The 27,948-nt window shown below is 39.7% G+C and overlaps 1 protein-coding gene across 1 annotated transcript in view; it reads right to left on the reverse strand.

Annotated features, from left to right (window-relative positions):
- The window catches only part of LOC126252254 (uncharacterized), a 279,447-nt gene that overhangs the window by 179,123 nt on the left and 72,376 nt on the right, over window positions 1–27,948 (reverse strand). The window contains exon 4 of the mRNA XM_049953128.1: window positions 27,364–27,506. Coding sequence (XP_049809085.1) covers window positions 27,364–27,506 — 143 coding nt within the window. The remainder of the gene's footprint in view (window positions 1–27,363; window positions 27,507–27,948) is intronic.

Below are 27,948 nucleotides of genomic sequence, written 5' to 3' on the forward strand. Positions count from 1 at the left end.
ATAAAGATATCATGTGAGACAAAAAGGAAACTCTATCTGATACATAGGGACACCTTTGATACTAGCATTATAGCTCATTACAAAAATTACTGCAAAATATTGAAGAAGGTTATCCAGAAATCTAAACACCTGCATTATGAGAAGAAGATAAATACATCCAGCAATAAAATAAAAACAATATGGGATATAGTTAAGTCAGAGACAGGTAGGACCAGAAATGAGGAGGAACAAATAGCTCTAAAAATAAACGAAAGCCTGGTAACAAATGCATGTTGTGTTGCAAACTATTTAAACAAGTATTTTGTCTCTGTTACTGATAGAATGGGGTTGTCAGGTTCAGTAAATAATGCAATGGTATATCTGAGATTAGTGCACACAAGCAATCTCAATAAAATGGAATTGACACTTACTTCACCCAAAGAAATAGAATCCATCATAAAGTCCTTGAAATCAAAGCATTCTAGTGGTTATGATAACATATCAACAAAGTTAATGAAAGAGTGTTCATATGAGCTTAGTCATATCTTAAGTTATTTGTGTAATCAATCACTTGTCACTGGAATATTCCCGGACTAGCTTAAATATGCTGAAGTTATACCTCTCCACAAGAAAGGGGACAAAGAAATGCCATCAAATTACCAACCGATCTCAGTTTTGCCAGCTCTTTCAAAAATCTTTGAAAAGGTTATGTTCAAGCGTCTACTTAAGCACCTTAGTGAAAATAACATACTGTCAAAGTCACAGTTTGGGTTTCTTAAGGGTTCTGATATTGAGAAAGCTATTTACACTTACAGCAAAAATGTCCTTAATTCATTGGACAACAAATTAGAGGCAACTACCACATTCTGTGACCTGTCAAAGGCGTTTAACTGTGTGAATCACAGCATCTTTTAAGTAAATTAAAATATTATGGTGTCACTGGTAGTGCTACAAAGTGGTTTCAGTCATATCTTACTAATAGAAAACAAAGGGTGCCATTACGTAACACTTCAGCAGTAGGCAATCAGACATCATCTGACTGGGAAGAAATTACATGTGGTGTTCCCCAAGATTCCATACTAGGTCCACTACTGTTTCTTGTTTATATTAATGACCTGTCATCTGTTACACTACCAGATGCCAAGTTTGTCTTATTTGCAGATGATACAAACATTGCAATAAATAGCAAATCAAATATAAAGTTAGAAAGGGCAGCTAATCAAATTTTTACTGACATTAATAAGTGGTCCATAGCCAATTCACTGTCATTAAACTTTGAAAAGACCCACTATATGCAGTTCAGAACTTCCAAGAGATTTCCTTCTGGTGTGTGTATAAAATATGACGACATGGAAATGGGAGAAGTTGAGAGTGTAAAATTCTTGGGATTACGACTTGATAATAAATTCAGTTGGGAGCAACATACTAACGAACTGCTAAAACGCCTAAACAAGTTTGTGTTTGCAATGCGAATAATGTCAGACATAGGAGATATAAATATAAAAAAACTGGCATATTTTGCTATTTTCACTCCATTATGTCATATGGTATCATATTTTGGGGTAACTCCACAAACAGAGAAAAATTTTTTAGAGTACAGAAGCGTATAATAACAGTAATGAGTAGTGTAAATCCAAGAACATCATGTCGAAACCTATTCAAAGAATTGGGCATATTAGCCACAGCTTCTCAGTATATTTATTCCTTAATGAAGTTTGTTGTAAATAATGCATCTCTTTTTCCAACTAACTGCTTAGTACACAGTATCAATACTAGGAATAAAACAATATACATAAAGATTAAAAATCACTTACTCTTACCCAGAAAGGAGTCCAGTATTCAGCAACACATATTTTCAGTAAGTTACCAGCAACCATTAAGAGTTTAGTTTCAGACAAGGCACAATTTAAACATAATTTAAAAGAATTTTTGGTTGCCAACTCCTTCTATTCCAACCATGAGTTTCTCAACAAGTGCAGTAGACCATTTTAATGAAAATTTATAATACTTTAATTTTTGACAATACTTGGTTGTAACAGCCAAGTAACTACAGTGTGGCACACGAAATGTGTTACCAATTGTTTTTTTCACAATTTACGACGCTCATGAGATATCCTGCTGGGATCTCTACAGCAGTACCAGCAGAGCTTGGAAAAACAAATGAGTTATGAAATGACGTGTAATTCATGATACTGCCGCTAGGAGACTAGTAAGCAGCAATGGCTGACAATGGAAGACTGACGACACAGCAACGATCGGCAATTGTGTTACTTTTTCATGAAACGAAAAGCCTTGTTGTGATTCAGAGGCGTTTTCAACAACAGTTTAACACACAATGGGTCCCGTGCAAGAAGACCATCCACAGGTTGTACGATAAATTTGTACAGGAAGGGACAGTAATGGAAGCGTAGCGACCTCGGCCTAAGCTTGTTTGTTCGCCAGAGAGTATCAAAGCGGTACGAGTTGCTGTACAGAGAAGTCCCGGGAAATCATGTAGAAAGGCAGCAGTGAAACTGGGAATATCCAGACGCTTCATTCAACGCATTCTTAAAAGTGACCTCCATATATACCCATACAAGATGAGCTGTGCACAGAAAACAAGCAGCAGAGACTACTGTTTGCTCAGTGGGCGGAGGATAGGGAAGAAACTCTCAACAACGTTTGGTTTTCAGACAAGGCGCATTTTCATTTAGACGGTGTGGTATGCTTTTGGGCCACTGAAAACCCACAAGTGCTTCATGAATGACAACATTATGCTCCGAGGATTACAGCGTGGGCAGCAATTTCCAGTCACGGACTTATTGGACCCTTTTTCTTTGAAGAAACTGTGATAAGCGAGCATTATTTGAGCATGCTTTGCAATAGCTCCATTCCACAACTTCTTGCTACTGCCTTGCCCTTCAACACACAGTGGTTCATGCAAGATGGAGCAAGGTCACATACTGCAAACACTGTGTTGGAGTTTTTACACAAGCATTTCGACATGCAGATCATTTCACTCAGGTTTCCAGGTATCTTCAAATTGGCCCCCCCAATAGTCCAGACCTCAATCCATGTGACTTTTTTCTTTGGGGGTACCTAAAGGAAAAAATTTTCCCGAAATGTGCACGTGATTTAAGGGAGCTCAGAGGACTTATTCTTCAAGCTTGCAGTGAAATTACGGAAGACATGTGCCGTAGGGTAATCACTAACTGCAGCGTTCGTTTGAAGGAAGTTAGGAAACGAAATGGTGGACATGCTGAGCATGTGCTGAGTTAGAACAAATCTCCATGGACGGCTCTTCATTGTAGTATATGTTCCTTTCAGATTGTATTGACAATAAAGTTTATATTCAAAAACAAAATGGTAACACATTTCGTGTGCCACCTTGTACCTACTGTGTGAAGGATGGATGGATGGAAATCAGATGTATGTCTTAAGTCTGTAAATAGTGGAAGTTTAATTTTAAATCTTGTACATAATCTGACTGTTCTTAACTGAGGATCACTGAAATGAATAATTTACTTTAATTTTTAACAATTCTTGGTTGTAATTGCCAAGAAACTAGCAAATGTCTGAATGATGGACTTAATGAAAACAGATGTAAGTAAAACCTGTAAATATTATAAGTTTAAATTTAATTCATGTACATAATTTTACTGTTTATTGACTGAGGATCATTAAAATTAATGAAACTCGAGTTTTTCTAATTACATTTTTATAATGTGTTTATCTGACATGTTCCACAAGCAGGAGGATTCCCTCTTTTATGGAATGAATAATTAATCTAATCTAATCTAATCTAATCTTCGAGGAGCACTATTGAGAAAATTCAGAGAACTGGCATTTGACGCTGACTGCAGAATGATTTTACTGCTCCCAATGAAAATAGGATTACACAGATCAGGCTCCTATGGAGGCATATAGACCATTCGTTTTCTCCAGCATATTTGTGAGTGAAACAAAAAAGGAAATGACTAGCAGCGGTACAGGGTACCCTCCATTAGGCAGCATACAATGGTTTGCAGATTATGTATGTAGATGTAGAGGTACATGTAGCCCCCTAGCCACTGCTGTCAATGTATTCCAAAGTGAGTGAAGACCCATAGAATGTTTTCCTCCCCAATATTGACAAGGTGTTCCACAGAAGTCCAGGGCATCAAATCATGTCCAGAGTGTGGCCCACAATATCAATGGCATCACTACCCTTTCCATGATGTTGTCCGTTTTGCCTGCTCGCAAACTGGGGCATCCCATGAGCACCTGCCCCAGCATTGTGCACGCTCCATGTTATCTTGCTGGTGCTCATAGCAGAAGCAGATGGGATGCTGTGTTTGACATTGCAACTGGACATTAATAGGACGACACTGAATTTCCAGTTGTATGCAGGCATTGCTGTGTTCCTGATTAATGAGGACACGTACCTGTGCATTGGCTCCCCACAGCTGGGGGTCCCCTGAGTAGCTAAGTGGTGACTTGCAATGGCCAGTAGATCCCACTGGGGCGGGGGGGTCAGAGTCCAAGTTAGGTATTAGAAGTGTAGCTCAGCAACTAACCTTGCTAGTAGTCAACTCTTAGACAACAACTAACAAAAAAATGGTTCAAATGGCTCTGAGCACTATGGGACTCAACTGCTGTGGTCATAAGTCCCCTAGAACTTAGAACTACTTAAACCTAACTAACCTAAGGACAGCACACAACACCCAGCCATCACGAGGCAGAGAAAATCCCTGACCCCGCCGGGAATCGAACCCGGGAACCCGGGCGTGGGAAGCGAGAACGCTACCGCACGACCACGAGATGCGGGCAACAACTAACATTTTTGGCTTTTAAATCTCATATCAAACTGTGATTACATACACAGAACTTGTGACCAAATCAAACCAGAATTAGATAGGTTGCAGAGTATGGGAGTCATGTCCCCAGTATCATCTAGTCAATGGCCAGTGCCCAAGATCATAGTGCAGAACTTAATGGATCACTTAGAATTTGTGGTGATTTTAATCCTATCATTAATGCTTAAGTAAATGTTGATTTGCATCCACTTCCTATACTGGAGGAATTGTTAACAAGACTGGAAGGGGAAATTACTTTCCAAACACAGATCTCACTGATGCCTACTTTGAACTGCCTTTAGATAATGAAATGAAACAGTTTTTAGTGATTAACATACTATCTGGCATGTATCATTACAACAGATTGCCATTTGGCATCACAAGCACTATATTAATTATTTATGGTCGAGATGGCATAAGAAGATCCCTGACAGCTCACAGCACTGTTGCCAACTTCAACTGCGAAGCTCTGATGGCCACAGATGAAAACAGTGCCCGTCTACACAGCTGTGACAAGACTAACGCACTGCCATAGAGACATTTACAAAATCACGTTATCTTATTGGTTGAGGCAGGCCCATAAAGCTGAGCCACTCAGCTCATTGTAACTGTCAGTGAACAACTTAGACCAACTCAACTACAGATGGCTTATTAGTTACTGGGACCCTTCAGAGCACCACCTTTGCAACCTACAATATTGATAGAGCAACTCAGAGACCATGGTCCACAGTCTTAACTCACCAAATGTAGTTTCTTTAAGCTGAATGTCAGGTACTTGGCACATATATTACGTACAGATGGCTCCACATGCACACAGGATCATGTAGATCTATCACTAATTTATCATCTCCTAAGAGCCTTAAAGAAAAATGGTCATTCCACAGCAAAACAAATTATTGTTGTTGTTATTGTGGTCTTCAGTCCTGAGACTGGTTTGATGCAGCTCTCCGTGCTACTCTATCCTGTGCAATCTTCTTCATCTCCCAGTACCTACTGCTGCCTACATCCTTCTGAATCTGCTTAGTGTATTCATCTCTTGGTCTCCCTCTACGATTTTTACCCTCCACGCTGCCCTCCAATGCTAAATTTGTGATCCCTTCATGCCTCAGAAAATGTCCTACCAACCGGTCCCTTCTTCTTGTCAAGTTGTGCCACAAACTTCTCTTCTCCCCAATCCTATTATTATGTGAAGTTTATTCACAGTGTGGGCCATATTTCCCACCTAAATCAGATAAAAAAGTGTTCAATTTGGGTGGAAAGAGGTGTGCCAGGAGGCTTTGTTCCAACTTGAAAAGTGCCGCAGGTGGGCCCCTTGTTTAGCAACGTTCTATCTCAGCAAATGTTTAATGTTTACCACTGATATGTCAGATTGTGGCACGTTGTGCCGCAAATAGGCTGATGGCATGGAACAGTCCAGTGCAGTTGTGTCCAAAACTCTGTATGTGGCACGGAGGAATTAATCATAAATTGAGAAAGGAATTTTGGCTATCATAAATTGCATCAGGAAGTTTCATGTGTATCTCATGCTATTACACTTCACTTATCACAAACCCCTCATTCCGCTGTTCAGTCTACATTCAGAACTTCCTGATAAAATGGCACAGCAGCTGCAGTGGTTGGTGTTGTCATGAAGTAATTATACCAATGAGGTCCATAATCAACCCATCATGCAGCTCTCCAACATTAACGCACTATCCTGCAAGCTGTGATATCAGGTGCCATATTTGACAGGCATGAAGCACTGTGTTATGTCTTACACACAATTTAGTGACCTACCCTTGACAAATTCCCAATTTATGGCATACGAAGCTGCAACAGAGCAGTCTGTGATCTGCTGCTCTGCAGGATGATATCTGCTGTGAGGTGGTGTTGGCCGGAGCACCTGCCTAATGACACCAACCTGGGGTGCACCTGTTTTTCCTTATGGCACATCCTTAATATAAATGAAGCTACAGATGATTCTGAATGCTGATTGGTAGTTGCTCCTATGCCCCACCCATACCTGCTCAAGCTCCTTCACACTGTGCATAGGAGGATGTCCAGAATGAAGACAACGGTGTGGTATCATATGTACTGGTAAGGAGTTGATGCCACCATTGAAGACATCATCTGGAACTGTCAGGCCTGCATCCACAACTTGTCAGCCATAGGGCAGCATTTCAACTCTTGGCTGCACCCTGACTGTACCCAGCAAAGAGTGCATATTGAAACTTTTGCAGATTAAAACTATGTGCCAGACCAAGACTCAAACTTGGGACTTTGCCTTTCGTGGGCAAGTGCTTTACCATCTGAGCTACCCAAGCATGACTCACGATGTGTCCTCACAGCCTTAATTCCACTAGTACCTTGTCTCCTACCTTCCAGACTTCACAGAAGCTCTCCTGCAGACTTTGCAGAACTAGCACTCCTGGAAGAAAGGAAACTGCAGAGACATGTCTTAGCCACAGCCTGGGGGATGTTTCCAGAATGCTAGACTTTCTATTCACGGCTTTCATCATCTAATCTGCAAAAACAAAACTTATCACGATCCAACCGCAACATGTGTATGTGAACTGTGTAACGAAGCCTGTGAACGATATCACATAGAACTGTGCAGTAAAAGAGTGAAATCGATAAATCAATATGCAAAAATGTAAAATGTAAATGTAAAATGTTAAGCAAAGTAACTGTATATGGCTATTTGGCTGCAATTTTATTAAATAAAAAAGAATGAAATTTTCACTCTGCAGTGGAGTGTGCACTGACATGATACTTCTTGGCAGATTAAAAGTGTCAAGTTTTGGCCTGGAACACAGTTTAAAATGCCAGGAAGTTTCATACCAGTGCACACTCCAGAGTAAAAATTTCATTCTGGAAACATCCCCCAGTCTGTGGCTAAGCTATGTCTCTGCAGTATCCTTTCTTCCAGGAGTGCTAGTTCTGAAAAGTCTGCAGGAGAGCTTCTGTGAAATTTGGAAGGTAGGAGATGAGGTACTGGTGGAATTAAGGCTGTGAGGAAGAATCGTGAGCCGTGTTTGGGTAGCTCAGATGGTAGAGCACTTGCCAGCGAAAGTCAAATTCCCGAGTTGGAGTCTCAGTCTGGCACACAGTTCTAATCTTCCAGGAAGTTTCATATCGGTGCACACTCCACTGCAGAGTGAAAATTTCATTCTGGAGTACATGTCGATTTTGCTGGACCATTCTGGGGACAAATGTAGTCGCTAGTTATCGATGCCTTCTCTAACTTTCCATATCTGGCACGAATGGCTACAACTACAACAGCAGCTGCTGTTAGTGGCCCGGCCATGATATTTGCAACAGAGGGGGCACCTTCCACCCTGGTTTCCAACAACAGCCCTCAGCTCATGGCATCGGCATTTCAGAATTTTTGTCAGTGCATTGCCATTGAACAACCGATCACTGGCCCTTTCCACCCAGTGTCCAATACAGAAGTTGAATGGATGGTAATGACACTCAACACATAGATATGCAAAAGAATGACAGGTGACTCCAGGGAAGTAGTCACTATCTTCCTCACCACCTACTGGTCCACCCCTTCCTGTAAATGGACATAGCCAGGCTGAAATTTGACATGAGTGCAGCCCCATACCCTGTTTGATCTGCTATGCCCAACTCAGTGGGCTCAAAACCCACAAACACAGCTGAATTATTGCATGGGCTCCTAGGTCTTGGCTCTGACTTTTGGGTAAAGCCCTGGGTACACCCTGTGCATTATCAATGGCAACAGGAGGTGGCAAATGTTTGAAGTCGTGGCCAGCCAGAAGCAGGTAGTAAGATAACAGAATCAGCTCAGTCCACAACGTGATGTATCGCTCCTTTCATATCCCCTGCCAACTGGGCATAACCTCCACAACTACTGCAGGAACAAGCCAGCCCACCAGCTTGTCTGTTACTGCTCATGTTAGGTATCAACAGGCAGTCAACAATCACCAATGATGAGAACTGACGGAGCTAGAACAACCTCCTTCCCTATTGTACTTCTGACTTCCACCCTCACCACTAGTGGCCCCTCTTCTCTCTTTGAAACTAAGCATTTTTGGACTGTGGTGTCTATGGGCGCCACACTATGGGTCCCATTGCACCATGTCTGGCACACACTGCCCTGGAGGCAGACTCAAACTGCACCCCAGATACTGTGAATTGGCCGGGTCTCTCACAGATGGCATTGTCTTCCAACCCAACCGATCACATGGAGAACCTACTATGGGAGGCTTTGACAGGGATTCCAGTGTCCCCCCTCTCCCCTTCCTCAGCAAAGTCAGCACAGGCAGAGCCTCTGGCCCTACATACGGGATAAAGGGGCAGGGGGTTTAGTATCCAACAGTGATTAGGACTCCTCACCCAGCCCAAATATCAATAGAGAGAAAAAGTCAGAGATACTCAGGCTACATACTACAGCCACAGCTTGCGCCCATGTAAGGTGCCACAGCTGCAGTAAGCATATCACGTGTGGTGCCCCCCCCCCCCCCCACTTCCTCCTGCTGACAAGTATATGCTGGTAACACTAGTCAACAGCCATTATCCATCTGGGATGTGATACATCAACTAGTATGTATTTTGGTGTGTAGAATCCAATTATACCGTTCAAAATGTTCTGGCACACACCATTTTTGAGTTTTTAAAGGTTTTTTTATTTTTTTTAAATTCAGGATTTCACATTTTTCTGTTCTTATGTTTAATTGTTTGTTTTGGATTTGCAGAGAAGAGCTAGAAGATCTACAAATTGTCAGTAAATGGTTGGTGTGGTAATCCACTGGTGTGAAAGAGATACTCAGTGAGTGTTCCTGTGACAGATGGCGCAAACTTTTTGTGTTTAGAACTTACACTAAGAAAAATGGCAACTAAATCTCGTTGCTGTCTAAACCACCCGACAACTTTTTTTTATGAGAGTGGGAAATTCACTCCAAAAGCCCAAAGAAAGCCAATCACTGATTTCGTTAAGAAGGCATATGAATTGTATTTTGATTGTCCTGTTGATGATCAAGTTAAAAATTTTGCACCTCTTATTGACTGCATAACCTGTACTACAACCTTAACCAAGTGGTTCAAAGGAAAATGCCGAACCATGCCATTCATTGTTCCGATGGTGTGGTGTGAGCCTAATGACCATTATTCAGACTGTCTTACAAATATTTCGGGACATTCAAGCAGACTAGACATGAAACAAAGAATCCAAATGTATCTTCAGTGCATTTGACTGTGCCCCCTGATGAGGGGTTGCCTGTTCCTGTCTGTAACTTGAAAGCCATGGAACCAGACACCATGTCAAGTGAATCAAAAAGTATTGAACATATGGAAGATTACTGATCTCAATATCATGACACTTCATCTCAGCTCTTTAATCAAAAGCAATTGAACAATTTGGTTCACAATCCAAAACTTTTGAAAAAGCAAGCTGAGCTCTTGGTGTCGAGACTGCAACAACAGAACCTTCTAGATCCAGGGACAAAAATTTCCTGTTTCAGATCAAGAGGTGCTTCCTTCGCTCAATATGGTCTGATGATGCATCTAGGTGAACAACATAATCCACAGGAGTGGCAACTAAATAGAGTCCAGTAAAACCAGCTTGAAAGCAGTACTACTGCATAATGGCAATGCATTTCCATTGGTACCTTTAGCTTACACAGTAGACATGAAAGAAACATATGAAACCATGCTGCTAGAGGCAATCAAATATAAGGATCATGAATGGCAGCTTTGCTGTGATTTAAAAGTTGCATTCCTTACATGTTTACAGGCTGGATTCACGAAATACTGCTGCTTTTTGTGCCTTTGGGATAGCCATGACACCAAGAACAACTACACGTCTACAGTCTCAGATAACTGAACCAGAATGTTTCTGTTCTTGATTTCCTGCTTTCTCTTTTCCAGATGTAGTGCAATATACCATGTCAGTGAAGGGAAACAGTTGGGAAGGAAGTTGTGTTCATGTGATTATATTTCCCAAAGCTATAATATAAAAAAGCATTATGTTCTAGAACTGTTTAAAAGTACTGCTTGTGCATGATGTAAGCTAATTGCAGGCTTTATATATGTGTCATTTTATCAATGGTTTTCTTAAGGGGACTTGTATGTAAACAGCTGTTGAAAAATTGATTTTTTAATTTTTTTCTTAAAAATTCTCTGTAGTTTCCTGAACGGCGGAAAGTTTACCTCCAGCAAAATGGACCACGGAAGGTACTAAAATTAGAGGTATTTAAAAATGGATGCACGCACCATGACATCCCCATAGCACACAGTCAGCTCTGTTATTTTTATGACTTTTTAGCCCCTTAAGTTGGCTAACCTGAAAAGCTTTACAGCTGCTTATCTTTTGTTTATACAGAGAGTTTAGTTTGCTGTTCTTTTGGTGAGAATACTTATGTTTACAGTGAAGTAATTGTGTGGAGAGTCTCTTATTGTGTGCATGAGTTTCTTATTTCCCTTGAAATCAACGGGAAGAATTAAGAAGTTAAGCGTTAAATAACATAAATTTTATGGAAACTGGTTCACCAAATGGATTAACTCTGCTACAACATGATTCAACACCTGAATCAGCTTCAACTGCTCCAAGTACTTCAAAGCTAAAACTAAAATATTTTGACAATGGTACTGACAGTATTAATGCTGGTAATATAGAGAAGCCAACTATCGATTCAAGTTGCGTTATTGTTTAACTCTCTGCTGTGGCTGAACTAATAAATAAATGTTTGCAATGTGAGGAATAGTTGAGAAGATACACTATGTGATCAAAAGTATCCGGAGACCCTCAAAAACATGTTGTTGTTGTGGTCTTCAGTCCTGAGACTGGTTTGATGCAGCTGTCCATGCTACTCTATCCTGTGCAAGCTTCTTCATCTCCCAGTACCTACTGCAACGTACATCCTTCTGAATCTGCTTAGTGTATTCATCTCTAGGTCTCCCTCTACGATTTTTACCCTCCACGCTGCCCTCCAATGCTAAATTTGTGATCCCTTGATGCCTCAAAACATGTCCTACCAACCAATCCCTTCTTCTAGTCAAGTTGTACCACAAACTTCTCTTCTCCCCAATCCTATTCAATACCTCCTCCTTTACTACTTTAAGTGTCTCATTTCCTAATCTAATCCCCTCAGAATCACCCGATTTAATTTGACTACATTCCATTATCCTCGTTTTTCTTTTGTTGATGTTCATCTTATATCCTCCTTTCAAGACACTGTCCATTCCGTTCAACTGCTCTTCCAAGTCCTTTGCTGTCTCTGACAGAATTACAATGTCATCGGCGAACCTCAAAGTTTTTACTTCTTCTCCATGAATTTTAATACCTACTCCGAATTTTTCTTTTGTTTCCTTTACTGCTTGCTCAATATACAGATTGAATAACATCGGGGAGAGGCTACAACCCTGTCTCACTCCTTTCCCAACCACTGCTTCCCTTTCATGCCCTTCGACTCTTATAACTGCCATCTGGTTTCTGAACAAATTGTAAATAGCCTTTCGCTCCCTGTATTTTACCCCAGCCACCTTCAGAATTTGAAAGAGAGTATTCCAGTTAACATTGTCAAAAGCTTTCTCTAAGTCTACAAATGCTAGAAACATAGGTTTGCCTTTTCTTAATCTAGCTTCTAAGATAAGTCGTAAGGTTAGTATTGCCTCACGTGTTCCAACATTTCTACGGAATCCAAACTGATCTTCCCTGAGGTCCGCATCTACCAGTTTTTCCATTCGTCTGTAAAGAATTCGCGTTAGTATTTTGCAGCTGTGACTTATTAAACTGATAGTTCGGTAATTTTCACATCTGTCAACACCTGCTTTCTTTGGGATTGGAATTATTATATTCTTCTTGAAGTCTGTGGGTATTTCGCCTGTCTCATACATCTTGCTCACCAGATGGTAGAGTTTTGTCAGGACTGGCTCTCCCAAGGCCATCAGTAGTTCTAATGGAATGTTGTCTACTCCCGGGGCCTTGTTTCGACTCAGGTCTTTCAGTGCTCTGTCAAACTCTTCACGCAGTATCTTATCTCCCATTTCATATTCATCTACATCCTCTTCCATTTCCATAATATTGTCCTCAAGTACATCGCCCTTGTATAAACCCTCTATATACTCCTTCCACCTTTCTGCCTTCCCTTCTTTGCTTAGAACTGGGTTGCCATCTGAGCTCTTGATATTCATACAAGTGGTTCTCTTCTCTCCAAAGGTCTCTTTAATTTTCCTGTAGGCAGTATCTATCTTACCCCTAGTGAGACAAGCCTCTACATCCTTACATTTGTCCTCTGGCCATCCCTGCTTAGCCATTTTGCACTTCCTGTCGATCTCATTTTTGAGATGTTTGTATTCCTTTTTGCCTGCTTCATTTACTGCATTTTTATATTTTCTCCTTTCATCAATTAAATTCAATATTTCTTCTGTTACCCAAGGATTTCTATTAGCCCTGGTCTTTTTACCTACTTGATCGTCTGCTGCCTTCACTACTTCATCCCTCAGAGCTACCCATTCTTCTTCTACTGTATTTCTTTCCCCCATTCCTGTCAATTGTTCCCTTATGCTCTCCCTGAAACTCTCTGCAACCTCTGGTTCTTTCAGTTTATCCAGGTCCCATCTCCTTAAATTCCCACCTTTTTGCAGTTTCTTCAGTTTCAATCTGCAGTTCATAACCAATAGATTGTGGTCAGAATCCACATCTGTCCCTGGAAATGTCTTACAATTTAAAACCTGGTTCCTAAATCTCTGTCTTACCATTATATAATCTATCTGATACCTTTTAGTATCACCAGGATTCTTCCAGGTATACAACCTTCTTTTATGATTCTTGAACCAAGTGTTAGCTATGATTAAGTTATGCTCTGTGCAAAATTCTACAAGGCGGCTTCCTCTTTCATTTCTTCCCCCCCAATCCATATTCACCTACTATGTTTCCTTCTCTCCCTTTTCCTACTGACGAATTCCAGTCACCCATGACTATTAAATTTTCGTCTCCCTTCACTACCTGAATAATTTCTTTTATCTCGTCATACATTTCATCAATTTCTTCATCATCTGCAGAGCTAGTTGGCATATAAACTTGTACCACTGTAGTAGGCATGGGCTTTGTGTCTATCTTGGCCACAATAATGCGTTCACTATGCTGTTTGTAGTAGCTAACCCGCACTCCTATTTTTTTATTCATTATTAAACCTACTCCTGCATTACCCCTATTTGATTTTGTATTTATAACCCTGTAATCACCTGACCAAAAGTCTTGTTCCTCCTGCCACCAAACTTCACTAATTCCCACTATATCTAACTTTAACCTATCCATTTCCCTTTTTAAATTTTCTAACCTACCTGCCCGATTAAGGGATCTGACATTCCACGCTCCGATCCGTAGAACGCCAGTTTTCTTTCTCCTGATAACGACGTCCTCTTGAGTAGTCCCTGCCCGGAGATCCGAATGGGGGACTATTTTACCTCCGGAATATTTTACCCAAGAGGACGCCATCATCATTTAATCATACAGTAAAGCTGCATGTCCTCGGGTAAATTTACGGCTGTAGTTTCCCCTTGCTTGCAGCCGTTCGCAGTACCAGCACAGCAAGGCCGTTTTGGTTAATGTTACAAGGCCAGATCAGTCAATCATCCAGACTGTTGCCCCTGCAACTACTGAAAAGGTGCATTGTGCTGCCACCTACTGCCAGGTACTCCATACCAATGACTCAGTAGTCATTAGACATTGTGAGAGAGCAGAATGGGCGTTCTGAGGAACTCACGGACTTTGAACATGGTCAGGTGATTGTGTGTCACTTGTATGCGAGATTTACACACTCCTAAACATTCCTAGGTCCACTGTTTCCGATGTGATAGTGAACTGGAAAAGTGAAGGGACATGTACAGCACAAAGGCGTACAGGCCGACCTTATCTGTCGACTGACAGAGACTGCCAGCAGTTGTAATGAGTAGTACAAAAACATCTATGAAAACCATCACACAGGAATTCCAAACTGCATCAAGGATCCACAGCAAGTACTATGACAGTTAGGCGGGAGGAGAGAAAACTTGGATTTCATGATGAGCGGCTGCTCATAAGCCACACATCATGCTGGTAAATGCCAAACAATGCCTCGCTTGGTGTAAGGAGAGTAAACATTGGACAATTGAACAGTGAAAAAACATTGTGTGGAGTGACGAGCCATGGTACACAATGTGGCGACCTGATGGCAGGTTGTGTATGTATGGCGAATGTCCGGTGAACGCCATCTGCCAGCATGTGTAGTGCCAACAGTAAAATTCGGAGGCAGCGCTGCTATGGTGTGATCATGCTTTTCATGGAGAGAGCTTGCACCCCTTGTTGTTTTGCATGTCACTATCACAGCACAGGCCTACACTGATGATTTTTAACACCTTCTTGCTTCCCACTGTTGAAGAGCAATTCGGGGATGGCGATTGCATCTTTCAACATGACTGAGCACCTGTTCATAATGCACGGCCTATGGTAGAGTGTTTATATGACAATAACATCCCTGTAATGGACTGGCCTGCACAGAGTCCTGACCTGAATCCTATAGAACACCTTTGGGATGTTTTGGAGCACCAACTTCATGCCAGGCCTCACCGACCGACATCGATACTATCCTCAGCGCAGCACTCCATGAAGAATGGGCACCCATTCCACAAGAAACCTTTCAGCACCTGATTGAACATATGCCTGCGAGAGAGGAAGCTGTCATCAAGGCTAAGGGTGGGCCAACACCATACTGAATTCCAGAATTACCAATGGAGGATGCCATGAACTTGTAAGTCATTTTCAGCCACGTGTCCAGATTCTTTTGATCACACAGTGTACGCACTAGAAGAGGTTGTGCATCAAAATTAAGAATTGTTTGTAATTTTTGTGATTTAAGTGAATATGGCTATACTTTTGGCATAACTAAACAGGGTGTATATAACACAAATACTAAGCTTGCTGATGCTATGAGGTGTGTAGGCAAAGAGTATACTACCTTCCCCAACAAGGTTTGACAGGCACAATAAAATTATTCTACATACTTTGAAATTAGCAAATTATAGTATGAACAATGCTGTTCAGGAAGTGTAGACATGAACGACAGCAGTACATGTATGTCTGCAGCCCTGGATGCATCTTGACAATGAAGAGGCCGTGGTTCCCTAAATGGTGTAGTGACAGCTACCTCCTTAGACAATGGTAAAGTCATTGATGTGGAATGTGTTAGCAAGTACTGTCATGGTTGTACTAGTGGAACTGAAAATCATAAATGTTTGATAAATTTTAGTGGTTATAGTGGAGGGATGGAATCTGAAGGTGTTGTGAAGATATTTTACAGATCAGTGGAGAAATATGGTGTGATGTATACATCTTACCCATGAGATGGAGACTCAAAAGGGTACCAAAAAATTTGTGAATCCAAACCTTATGGTGTCACAAAAATGGGATGTTTTGGACACATCCAGGAAAGGTTAGGTACAAGATTGAGGAACTTGAAGAGGCATTTGAATGGAAAGAAATTAGATGATGGTAAGTGAATTAGTGACATGGTCGCCTTACAGACAAAGAAACAGAGAGTTTGTAGTATTATTATGAACAAACCACAAGACAAAATAAAAATGACCTTGAGGGAATGAAAAAGGCAGTATGGGGTCCTTCTTTCATAAATCCCCCACAGATGACAACCCGTGTCATGCACTCCGCCCACCTGTCAGTGATTAATGGTGCTAGATACTGTTTTATGTTTCAATGGTGGCGCAGTGTCAAGGCTTAGTGTTATGGAAGTGAGGGAGTGCCTGATGAACTAAATATGCGTAGACCTCTAACAGCCACTGACCAAAGGAGACTCTTCGAAGTAGAAAATTCTGTGTTGGAAGCCACCAAACAAGTAAGAATAAGAAATAGTGTGAAAAAGAGAAGGGAGGAAGAACAACACAGGAAATAAGATGAATATGGACCTGGGATGCATTAGCGCCATGCAAGTTTAATAGAAAAAGCAAGTTTTAAGTTTAACTTGAATTTCCCAAAACTTAAATTGTTTTACTTTCAGGTAAATTTTGACTAAAAACTATTAAAGATAAAGAGCTACAATTTTCTATACTGTCTTAAAACAAGCTTAACTGAAAAGCAGACTACTCTTGTGACTTAACTTCAAAAATAAAATGCTTTTTTGAAGAAAAACCCTGAACTCATTTCGAAAAAATTTTATAATCATACTTAAAAAAATTTTTGTACCACAATTTAGGACAGTGCCATCTTTACAATAGCCTGCTTTAAAGACGATAGTGTAAAGAACTTACAGGAAAAAATAAACTTTTTACTTTGTTTGTTTTTTGAGTAATGTGTACCTATGATGTACATAAATAATTAGCATTTTACTTGCAACAAAAAATTATGATTAAGAAAAGTGTGAGAGCTAAAGCTGTGGTTCGTACATAAAAATTTTCCCAAAAGATGTCAAAAGATGGTAAGCATTATATGGGCTGGTATTCACGGATCAGTCCTCTTAAGGCATTGGTCTCTTATTTGGGAGGAGCAGGGTTCAAATACCCATCTGTCCATCCTGCCTTGGATTTTCCATGGTTTCACCAACTTGCTAACATGGATGTTGGGCTAGTTCTTCTGAAAAGATGTCCAACTTCCTGCCCATCCTTGCCTAGTCTGATCCAAGTTTGTATATGTTTTATACATGTATAAATTATTTCTGTAGTGCATCTATTATGTCCTGTGTGATTGTGTTGAATGGTCAAAGAACAAATAAATTAATTAATTAAATAAATGACATTTAATTTGTGATTTGATTTATTAGATATTCTATGGGAGTGAATGAAACACTGCCACAAACATAAAATCAGGTATTTTCCAGGCTGATCAACTCAACCACTAGAATATCTCAAGAAACTGTATTTTAAAAAACATGTAAACAGTTTGCCCCTTATATCTCATGGAAAAATAGCATTAGATAAATATTTACTGCGTAAAGAAAGCAAATCTTTTGATGAGTAGAAAATAAACAACATGATGCATTATAATGTTTTAAATATTTATTAGCTTTTCCTGTTAAAGAGAACATTTGAACTTTAATTCCTTTATAACAATATTTTTGATTTTTTCTTCTTTCCTCAAATTCTCTTCATGTGTTCAATGAGTTGTTTCTTTCATTGTTCTGTTCACTACATCCTGTGTTCTCCTTTTGTTGTGTGATTTCAGTTTCATGTTTGTTGATGGTATTCGTAAACTTTTCTGTACCTCCCATGTCATCTGTCTTCATGCTTAGTTGTCTGACATTATCTTAAACTTCTCTAATCACTTTATTCTTTCCTTGCATCGACAGGTGAAATCAAGAATTTTTCTTGTGATTCTCTCTGCATTCTTCCTGCAAATGACCAGTGGAATGTGATTCATCCTGAATTTGTCCATGATGTTGATTGTGACTTTGTACATGTCTGACATTGGTCTCTCCACCCAAATTCCTTCTCTATTTTTAGATCCAAAAATCTTTGTAAGGCTTTTCCATTCCAGTTTCTTTGATTTTTGTCTGTCAACCAATATGTGCTTTTTCTTATATGTATAGTGCTTCCAGAAATATGACTGTGATCTAATGCCTCAAATGTGCATTGATATGGATCTTTTCCTGTAGTGGTTTCACATAAGCATGTATTCTCTTTGGAGTTTTTTGATTCTTTCTTAATTGATCTCTAAGTTAAATCAGAATAGCTGAATAATTTTTACTTAAATATCTGATATGAGGAACTAGTATGGTTTTCCCATTGGTTGTTACTATAGGGAGACTGGTCCTGTGGCTATCTCTCAGTTTACCTGTTTTTTCATATGAAATTTGCAAACTAGGCTTTTAAGACAACCCTGAGTAGGTTTTTTACTTGTTCTCTGTTGCCCTAAAGGACTGCATCAACACCAGCAAACACCAGGCATTTCACGTTGACACTGTTATCTTCTTTATGCCAATTTGCATTGTTTTAGGTTCTTTTTATCCTTTTCTCAGATAATTGTTTTCCGGGTATGATGTTAAAGAGTAACAGTGACCCTACCACTCTCTGGTTTTGATCTCCAATGCATCAGAAATTTCACTCTAAATTCCAATTTGGGTGTTTTGTAATAGAATAATCACAATATTAATTAGGATAGATTGCTACTCACCACATAGACAAAATACTGAGTGGCAGACAGGCACATTTAAAAGTAGACTGACAGATTGTGTTAAGCTATCATGCAGCGTCCTTTGTCAGGTATAGAAAAAACTACTGAACTCACAAAAACATGGCTACTGTCATATGCAGGCTCTGGGGCCCAAACTGTAGTGAAATGCAATCTCAGCTGAGCTGGGTAGTGAGAGTACAGGAGAGGTGCTGCCTATGGGGCTGTGCAGGGATGTTGTGGGATCAAGGTGGTGAGTTGTTAGGTGCAGCACGAGGAGGCTGTGCTTGAGGAAAAAGGAGAGAGAATAGGAGCAGAGGAGGGTAAAGGACTATACAGTTGCATTAGTTGGAATAGGAGGCATATGTGAGGCATAAATGGGAGCAAGGAAGGGGGCAGAGACAGATGGGGATAAGGACAAGTGAAGGTTGAAACCAGGGAAGATTGCTGGAACAAAGGATATATTATAGGGAGAGTTTCCACTTGCACAATTCAGAAAAGCTGATGTTGGTAGGAAAAATCAACATGACATGTGCAGTGAAGTATTTGTTAAAGTCCAACACACCATGTTGCTTGGCGTTGTTGGTAACTGGGTGGTCTGGCTTTCTCCTGGGCACAGCTTGGCGATGGCCATTTATGTGGGTGAACAGGTTATTGGTAGTCATTCTGACAGAATTTTACACAGTGGTTGCAGCTAAGCTGGTAGACCTCATTATTGTTTTCACAGGTGAGTGAGCCTTCGATGGGGCAGAAAATGTCTGTAAAAGACTGGAGCTGATGAGTCTTCCTCCAACATATCCTTTGTTCCTGTGACCCACTTGGCTTCAAACTGCTAGTCTCCCTGTCCTCTGCTTGGCTCTGTTCCCCTGCTCTGCTCCCATTTCAGCCTCATACACACTTTAAATCTCCTCCCTCCATACCTAGCACACCTCCAGAGTCCTTTCCCCATCTCTGCTTCTTTCACCCAATGCTGCACATAGCAGTCCACCATCTTTCCTCTGCAATGTCCCTGCACGCTCCCACTGGCAGCACTACAGCATCTACACTTATCTCTTCCCTGCTACTCCTCAGCCTCCCCACTACACAGCTCTTCTGCATCCCCACTGCCCACACATAGCTTCATAATATCAAACAGTCTAGTTTTAAATGTGACTGTTTGCTGCACAATGCCTCCTCTAAATGTGCTAAGTAGTAATCTACATCTACATCTATACTCTTTAAACCACCATGAGGTCATTGAAGAGGGAACGTCCCATTGTACCAGTTATTAAAGTTTCTTCCTGTTCCATTCGTGTATGGGGTGCTGGAAGAATGATTGTTTGAATGCCTCTGTGCATGCAGTAATTATTCTAATCTTATTCTCATGATCCCTATGTGAGTGATACATAGAGGATTGTAGTATATCCCTAGAGTAATCATTTAAAGCCAGTTCCTGAAATTTTGTTAATCGACTTTCTCAAGATAGTTTATGTCTGTCAGCAACATCTGCCAATTCTGTTCCTTTAGTATATCTGTGACACTTTCCCAGAAAATAAACAAACCTGTGAATATTCATGCTGCCCTTCTCTGTATATGCTCAATATCCCCTGTTAGTCCTATCTGGTACGGGTACCACACACTTGAGCAATATTCTAGGATGGCTCACACAACTGATTTGTAAGCAATCTCTTTTGTAGACTGATTGCCCTTCCCCCATGTTCTACTAATAAACTGAAGTCTACCACCTGCTTTATGCACAACTAAACCTATGTGATGATTCCATTTCATATTCCTACAAAGTGTATTTGTAAGAGCTGGCCAATTCCAACAGTGACTCATTGAAATTATAGTGCACAATTTTACATTTCTGAACATTTAGAGCAGGTTGTCAATCTCTTCATCACATTGAAATCTTATCAAGATCTGATTTAATATTTATGCTGCTTCTCTCAGATAGTACTTCATTATAGATAACTGCATCATTTGAAAAAGCCTGATTTTACCATTAACATTGTCTGCAAGGTCATTAATATACAACATGAACAGCAAGGATCCCAACACACTTCCCTGGGGTGCAACCAAAGTTATTTCTACATCTGATGATGATTCTCCATCCAATATAGCATGCTGTGTCCTCTCTACTAAAAAGTCCTCAATCCAGTCACAGATTTCACTTGATACCCCATCTGATCATACTTTTGACAATAAGCATAGGTGCAATACTGAGTCAAATGCTTTTTGGAAATAAAGAAACACTGCAACTACCTAGTTGCCTTGATCCAAAGCTTTGAGAGTGTCATGTGAGAAAAGTGCGAGTTGGGTTTCACATGTCGATGTTTTCTAAATCCGTGCTGGTTGGTACTGAGGGGGTCATTCTGTTCAAGGTGCCTCATTATGTTTGAGCTCAGAATATATTCTAAGCTTCTACATGAAATTTATGTCAAGGATATTGGACGGAAGTTTTGTGGATCAGTTTTACTACCCTTCTTGCACATGGGTGTGACCTGTAACTTTTTCCAAGAACTAGGCACAGTTTTTTATTTGAGGGATCTACAATAGATTATAGTTAGAAGAGGGACTAACTCAGCTGCAGATTCAGTGTAGAATCTGCTAGGGATTTCATTGGGGCCTGAGGCTTTGTTCAATTTTAACGATTTCAGCTGTTTCTCAACACCACTGACACTGATACTTATCTCATTGATCTTTTCCGTAATACGAGAATTAAATTGGGGAAATTCTCCTGGATTTTCCTTTGTAAAGGAGCATTTGAAAGTGGAGTTATGTTCTTAAACATATCGTAACTCATATTATTACTGTAAAGAGCTGAGTTAAGACAGCATTGCCCAAATGACAGCTTTTCACCTTTCTGTCAATGTGAAAGACTTCTAGTGTGCTGAACAGCATCTGTCCGACTATGGAGTCATATGCCTTCTTGAAGTACATAAAGGTGACTACTGTATTATGCCTTCTTGAAGTCCATAAAGGTGACTACCATATTTTCGGTGTTTTTCATTTGAAAAATCATCTTACAGATTCCAAATCTAGGAGTGTCTCTTGCAACAACTTACTACACTCTCGTATCTGTAAGTCCACATGCTTTTGTTTTTTAGTCTCTTACAAAGGCTTTTGAGAGAATTTGTGAGTGCCCTGTAGGACAGATATTTGTTTGTAATTCTTCCAGTTTATTTTGCCTCTCTTCTAGAGAAATGGATAGATGACGTACTCTGATTCACAAGGGGTTGTTTCAGTTTACTTTATTTCTGCTATGATTATTTTCTAATTATTATTTTTAACACTGCCCCCCCCCCTCTCTCTCTCTCTCTCTCTCTCTCTCACACACACACACACACACACACACACACACACATACAAATGCAGGCAGTAGTAACTGGATACGGAGCCTAAGTAAACCCTACAAAATGTAATCTAAGTTAGTGGCAAGGGGAATTATGAAGCAACTGAAATGAGCAACTGACTTGGATATAGGGTGGGAACAAAGGCACAGAGCTAGAAAATGAGATGCTATAGCTGAAGGGCAGGGATAGTGGATATTGGTACCAGCAGTATTACAAGACTTAAGATAACACTGAAGGGAAGTTTCCCTTTCCACAACTAAAAAAGGCTGGTTACATGGGGTGGGAGGCACAGTGGTTTAACCAGAAGGCATAAGTTCTAAAGCAGCCATTGTCTGAAGCAGCCATTGAAGTTGGTCATTTTGGAGAAGATGACATACTGTCCTAGGAGAAGTTAGTGATAGTTATCATGTATTAACAATTTTAGTTGATGACATATTCACTTTCATCTAGTCTGCTGTGAACAGATGAACATGACTGTGTCTGACAATTAATTAAAAATAAATTGATTGTGTTGTGCCAAGTAGTGTGCCCTGTAACTTGATGGCCAAACCAGTCAGAGAGCTACAAAATTATGGACAGAAAGGCTGACCATAACTTACCTTCAGGATGTAAAATTCTTAGTACTGTCAATATACATGTAAAAGAACAAAAAAAGTTAATTGCTAAGTAAACTTTCTTTTTCATACAATTAACTAGTAAGACAGGGCAAAATCTTCTTTCAATTAGTTAATTTAAGAATAGAATAAGTATTATGTAAACATGATTTAGAAACACTCACATGAGTGGCCAGAAGGTAGCAATACTTTCACAGAAAAAGTCTCATATATTAAAACAGTTCACATTTACATATCATAGGGATTTATAATGAACATGATTCATGTAACATTGAAACAACTAATCTTGATATACAAAACTGAAGTCATGTACAATTATATTATGTGAACACTGTATTAATCATTTGCAATGAGTGCTTTAACTAAATGGTGAAACTTCTCATCAAAAATAACCAGGGAACTTGAAATATGCTTCAGTTTGATAGTGCATAAATGTCCCCCCCCCCCCCCCCCTCAAATCTTCAGTATTGACAAAAATTGTTTCCTGTGATTTCAATGGTACCCAGTTTGTACCACAAAATGAACAAGACAATATTTGTAGAATGTCGGATGCATATAATAAATCACATCTTTTCTTTATGTTCTTTCCTCAGTCTTCTATAGGTTGCTAAGATCACAACACCACACAAAGAGGAGGCCACGAACAACACAGGCACTGACAGCTATGTAGCACAGCTTAATTTTAAGATGATAAAACAGTGGGTTGCTAGAGAGTATATACAAAAATTCATTATTGTCGTATCAGCATGGCTTTAGGAACTCAGTATCTACAAACACAGCTGGTTCTGAATATGTGCATGCTCTTCTAAAAGCTACAGATAGAGGGGAAATGGCTAGCAGAATATTTCTGGACCTATCTAAAATGTTTGACATTATTGATCACCATAATTAGTTACCTTACTAAATAAGTTGAACAGGAAAGATGTTTGAGATATTCCAAATAATGTATTAGATGTAATCTGATACACTGTCAACAAAAAGATGTGTTTAAGCAAGACATATCCATTGGAAACATCATACAAATAACAATTTATTCATCAGAAAAACACTATTTAAATACTGCAGAGCTCAAGGATCCATCCTAAGTCCAAGCCTTTTTCTTTTGCACATAGAAGACCTTACTCACAATATCAATGGCAAAGAGAAACCTTTATCTGTTGATGAAGCACTTTTTAATTCCACAGTTAGAAAAACAACAATTCAGTTACTAGAAGAAAACACCATTGCTGAAGCTAACACAATACATGACTTCCTCTTGGGTGTGCTGCTGGGATGTCATGTCTTCTTTGCACAATATTACAACAACTTAACTTATCAATACAGAGGGAGGATGCTATCTGCATATAGAAACGAATGAGCTGTTTCCTTGACCAAGTCAGTTTGGTTGGTACTTAACCATGATGACAAGTTATAATGGTTGGTACCCTACCATGATGACAAGTTATAATGATGAATTCGTGTGCCAAGAAGGCATGATATCCCAGCAAGCATACCTGTATGGAGATCCCATAACATTTTCATCACCAAAACATAACAATTTACAAGCAAGCACAATGATGGGAAAGAAACTGAATTTGGTATCATAGCCAGATTCAGACAAAGATGAAGGCACCAGCTCTGCCATCTGGAGTTGTTCAGTTTCACAGTCACTCCATTAAGAGTGCAGATGCCACATGAGTTGGCAAAACCTTTTGGCAGTGTAGGCTAGGAGAAAAGTGAGTGTGCATTCCTTGGCCAGTTGCATTATGCATCTGAAGTTATCCATTCGCCGACGTTACTACTGTGCCCATCGTGATGAGCGTGTTCTAGGTTCTTCTCTTGGTTTGTGATCCAGGTTTTGTCCACAAGCTATTGATGATTACTTTGGCTTTACATTTGCTTTTCATTTCAGCTACCTTCGAACTGGTGTTTGGTATGCATTCATACACCCATTTGTTTTTGGCGCTTACCATTTTCTCTGAAACTGTCTAGGTCACACCTAACTGGGTAGCATGTTATTAATGTGAACGGATAACAAACACTGAAATTACTGTAGTCATAAACTTTCATATATTACACCCAATGGCTGAAACTACTATTTGTACTTTATTTAATGATTATTAATGGCATATATGCAAATTAGAGGATATTAATGTATAGACTTAAGACAAAACATATATCTATAATTAATGTCTAATTTTACATGATCTTTTACTTGTCCTGTTTCAGTATAAAATGTTATAGTATCAAACACAAATTAACAATAAGTACCAATAACTTGTAGACATATGTATGTTATAGACAAGTTACATAAGTCTTAAACTAATTGAAACAGAAAAAATATTAAGTTCTGGCAGTGCTTACAACAAATACCAATAGTGGAACTTACATGGATTACACTGTTTACTTAAACATTCATTTATAAGTAGAAAGTATCACATTACTGAGTAGAATTAGGATGAGTTACATGTCAAAAAGAGGAAAACATGTGACACAGCAAAATATTCATATGTTCAATCTCTAGTGCAACTACCTCAAAAATGTAAAACTGCAAAATGCCTCAGCTTTCCACATTGTGACTTTGTTTCTCAATTTACGTGATGAAGAACATTCCACAACAAACAGGCATTTATTTTTCCTATGTAATTTTTCTTCATTTTTTTTACATTTGCTATTTTACCTGACAAGTTGGAATCTTCTGTTAAAATTTAGTAAAGTTAAATTATTACCTTAATATTGTATTTTGTACAATTACTATCAATCATAACACAGGTCCACTAGTAATAACAAGTTCATTGCACAGTAAAGCATTCAGGTGAAGACAAATCATTATACAGGGTGTCCATAATTAAAGTTACAGTTTCAAAATGTTGTAGAAAGAGAATCACTGCTCAGAATGATGTCAAATTTGAGCAGCATATTACTGACGCAGGGGGAAATGTCATGGAGCAGAACAAATTTAACAAAAATCTTACCAAAAGATGGCGCTGTAAGCATCTTAACATAAATGGAGTCAGCTACAAACAAATGATTAATTGCAATACAATGGCTACGGTTTGAGCTGCACATTACACCATACATACTGTTCAATGTGCATGACTGCGTAAGTCTGGCAGTCAACAATTATGGCACTGTAAGTTAGGCAAGCCCTTCTGCCATGGCAAGGTCACGCAACATTGGATGCGAACCTTTTATTTCCCCCCAGAGGTGAAAAGTCACATAACAAGCAAAATGACATTGGTTTTTAACTGTTCAGGGCCAAAAAATTGCATAAAAAACAAAAGACACATGCCATTGGTTTTTAGTTGTCATGGGACTGGCACAAGACATTTTCAGTATACTGTCTACTGTTTTCTGCCACAACTTCAGATCAAGAGACAGCATGTTCCACAACAGATCAGAGTGTCTCGGAGGTCACATTCAGAAAGTGCTGTGCAATGTGTGCCTTCAGTTCAGCTACGTTCATAACTGGAGCACTGAACATATCTTTGTGATAACCATACCACCAGAAGTCAAACAGATTGAAATCAGGTGATCCGGATGGCCAGGCTGTAAGGAAATGATTGCTGATAAATCTAGCATTTCCAAAATGCCTTTGCAGCAGCCACTTCACTCGCTGTGCAATGTGCCATCTTGCATAAAAATGATCCTGCCCATATATCCACACTGTTGAAGAGTTGGAATGACATTTGTATACAAAAGACTGTATAGTATTTACCAGCGATCATACAGGTAACAAAACCCAAAAAAATATGGCCCTATGAGAAACAATGCCATCAACACACACCACAGTGTCACTTTTGCAGAATGAAGTGGTACTGTTTGATGTGTGTACGGATTTCTGTTGCCCATATTCTGCAATACTGCATATGGACATGTCCTTGGAGATGGAAATAGGCTTCATCTTTCCACAAAATGTTCCATGGCCATTCATTGTCCACTTCCATGTGAGCAGGAAATTCCAGAAGGAATATTTCTCTTGTTGTCAGGTCAGGAAACAACTCCTGAACGTGGGTGATTTTGTATGGATAGCATTGCAGGATGTTTCATAGGATTTTATGCACCATGCTGGCAGGCATGTCCAACATTTGGGCAATTCTCCGATCACTGCATGTTTGCACACCACCACTCGATCTCCCCTGCAATGCTGTGGTCGCATCTTTGACAGATGTCTGATCAACTGCCTTCCTCCCTCTGCCACACTGCACTTCAAAGGACCTGTCTTTTTGAATTTTATAGTCATTTTCTCCAGATACTTAAAAGATATCAGACCTTTGCCTTTTTTCATACCCTTGAGTGTCCAGAACTCCTAAAGGACTACTGCTGCACAGTCACTGTTCTTGCGAAGGACCTTCACCAGCAGCTCACAATCCTTCATGGAAACAGTCATGTTGGGTGTCTCGAATGCAAACTGAGGAACATCATTCTGAACAGTGGCTGTCTTTCTACAGTGTTCTGAAACTGGAACTTTAATTGTGGACACATTGCAGTACTGTCATGTTATGTGTTTTTATAATGTTTAAAATTCTCTACAGCATAGTTACCTGCACTGCTTTTGGAATGGCTCCTCAAAATTCACCCGGATTTCAGTTAATGATGTTCCTCGGAGGACACTTCTGTTGACTGGAAGAAGTTCTGCGACATGGTTATCAGACACTATACTTTGTTCTTCATGGGCAGTCACATTCTATGAATGGGGAAATTAAAGAAAAATTCAGCTAATCAAACTACTGATTTTGTACTTTCATTCAAATAAAATGTTCCATAAATGATGCTATGATGGAAAGCCTTCAGGATTGCGAAATGAGTCAGAATCAGCAGGCAGAAGTCACCATTGTAGGTTACTAACACACACACACACACACACACAAACAAACAAGGAGAGAATGAAGAAAAGCAGATAAAAATGCTACTTCAAATCAAGTGTTTATTTAATTTTACTGATTTCACAAATCACTCTTACCTGTCTAAATACATTAAAGAAGTGAGATGGACATCATTTGCCTAACCCATTTTATTCATTTTACAAGGTGTACAACTTTGCTTCCGCTGTTTGCCGATAGGTGGTGACAATGGTAAGTAGCGGTCGAAAGAAACAGATTGCAGATGTCAGGCAGTTAGCTTGGACC

The sequence above is a fragment of the Schistocerca nitens genome, chromosome 4 (genome assembly GCF_023898315.1).
Source record: "Schistocerca nitens isolate TAMUIC-IGC-003100 chromosome 4, iqSchNite1.1, whole genome shotgun sequence".
Classification (NCBI taxonomy): Eukaryota; Metazoa; Arthropoda; class Insecta; order Orthoptera; family Acrididae; genus Schistocerca; species Schistocerca nitens.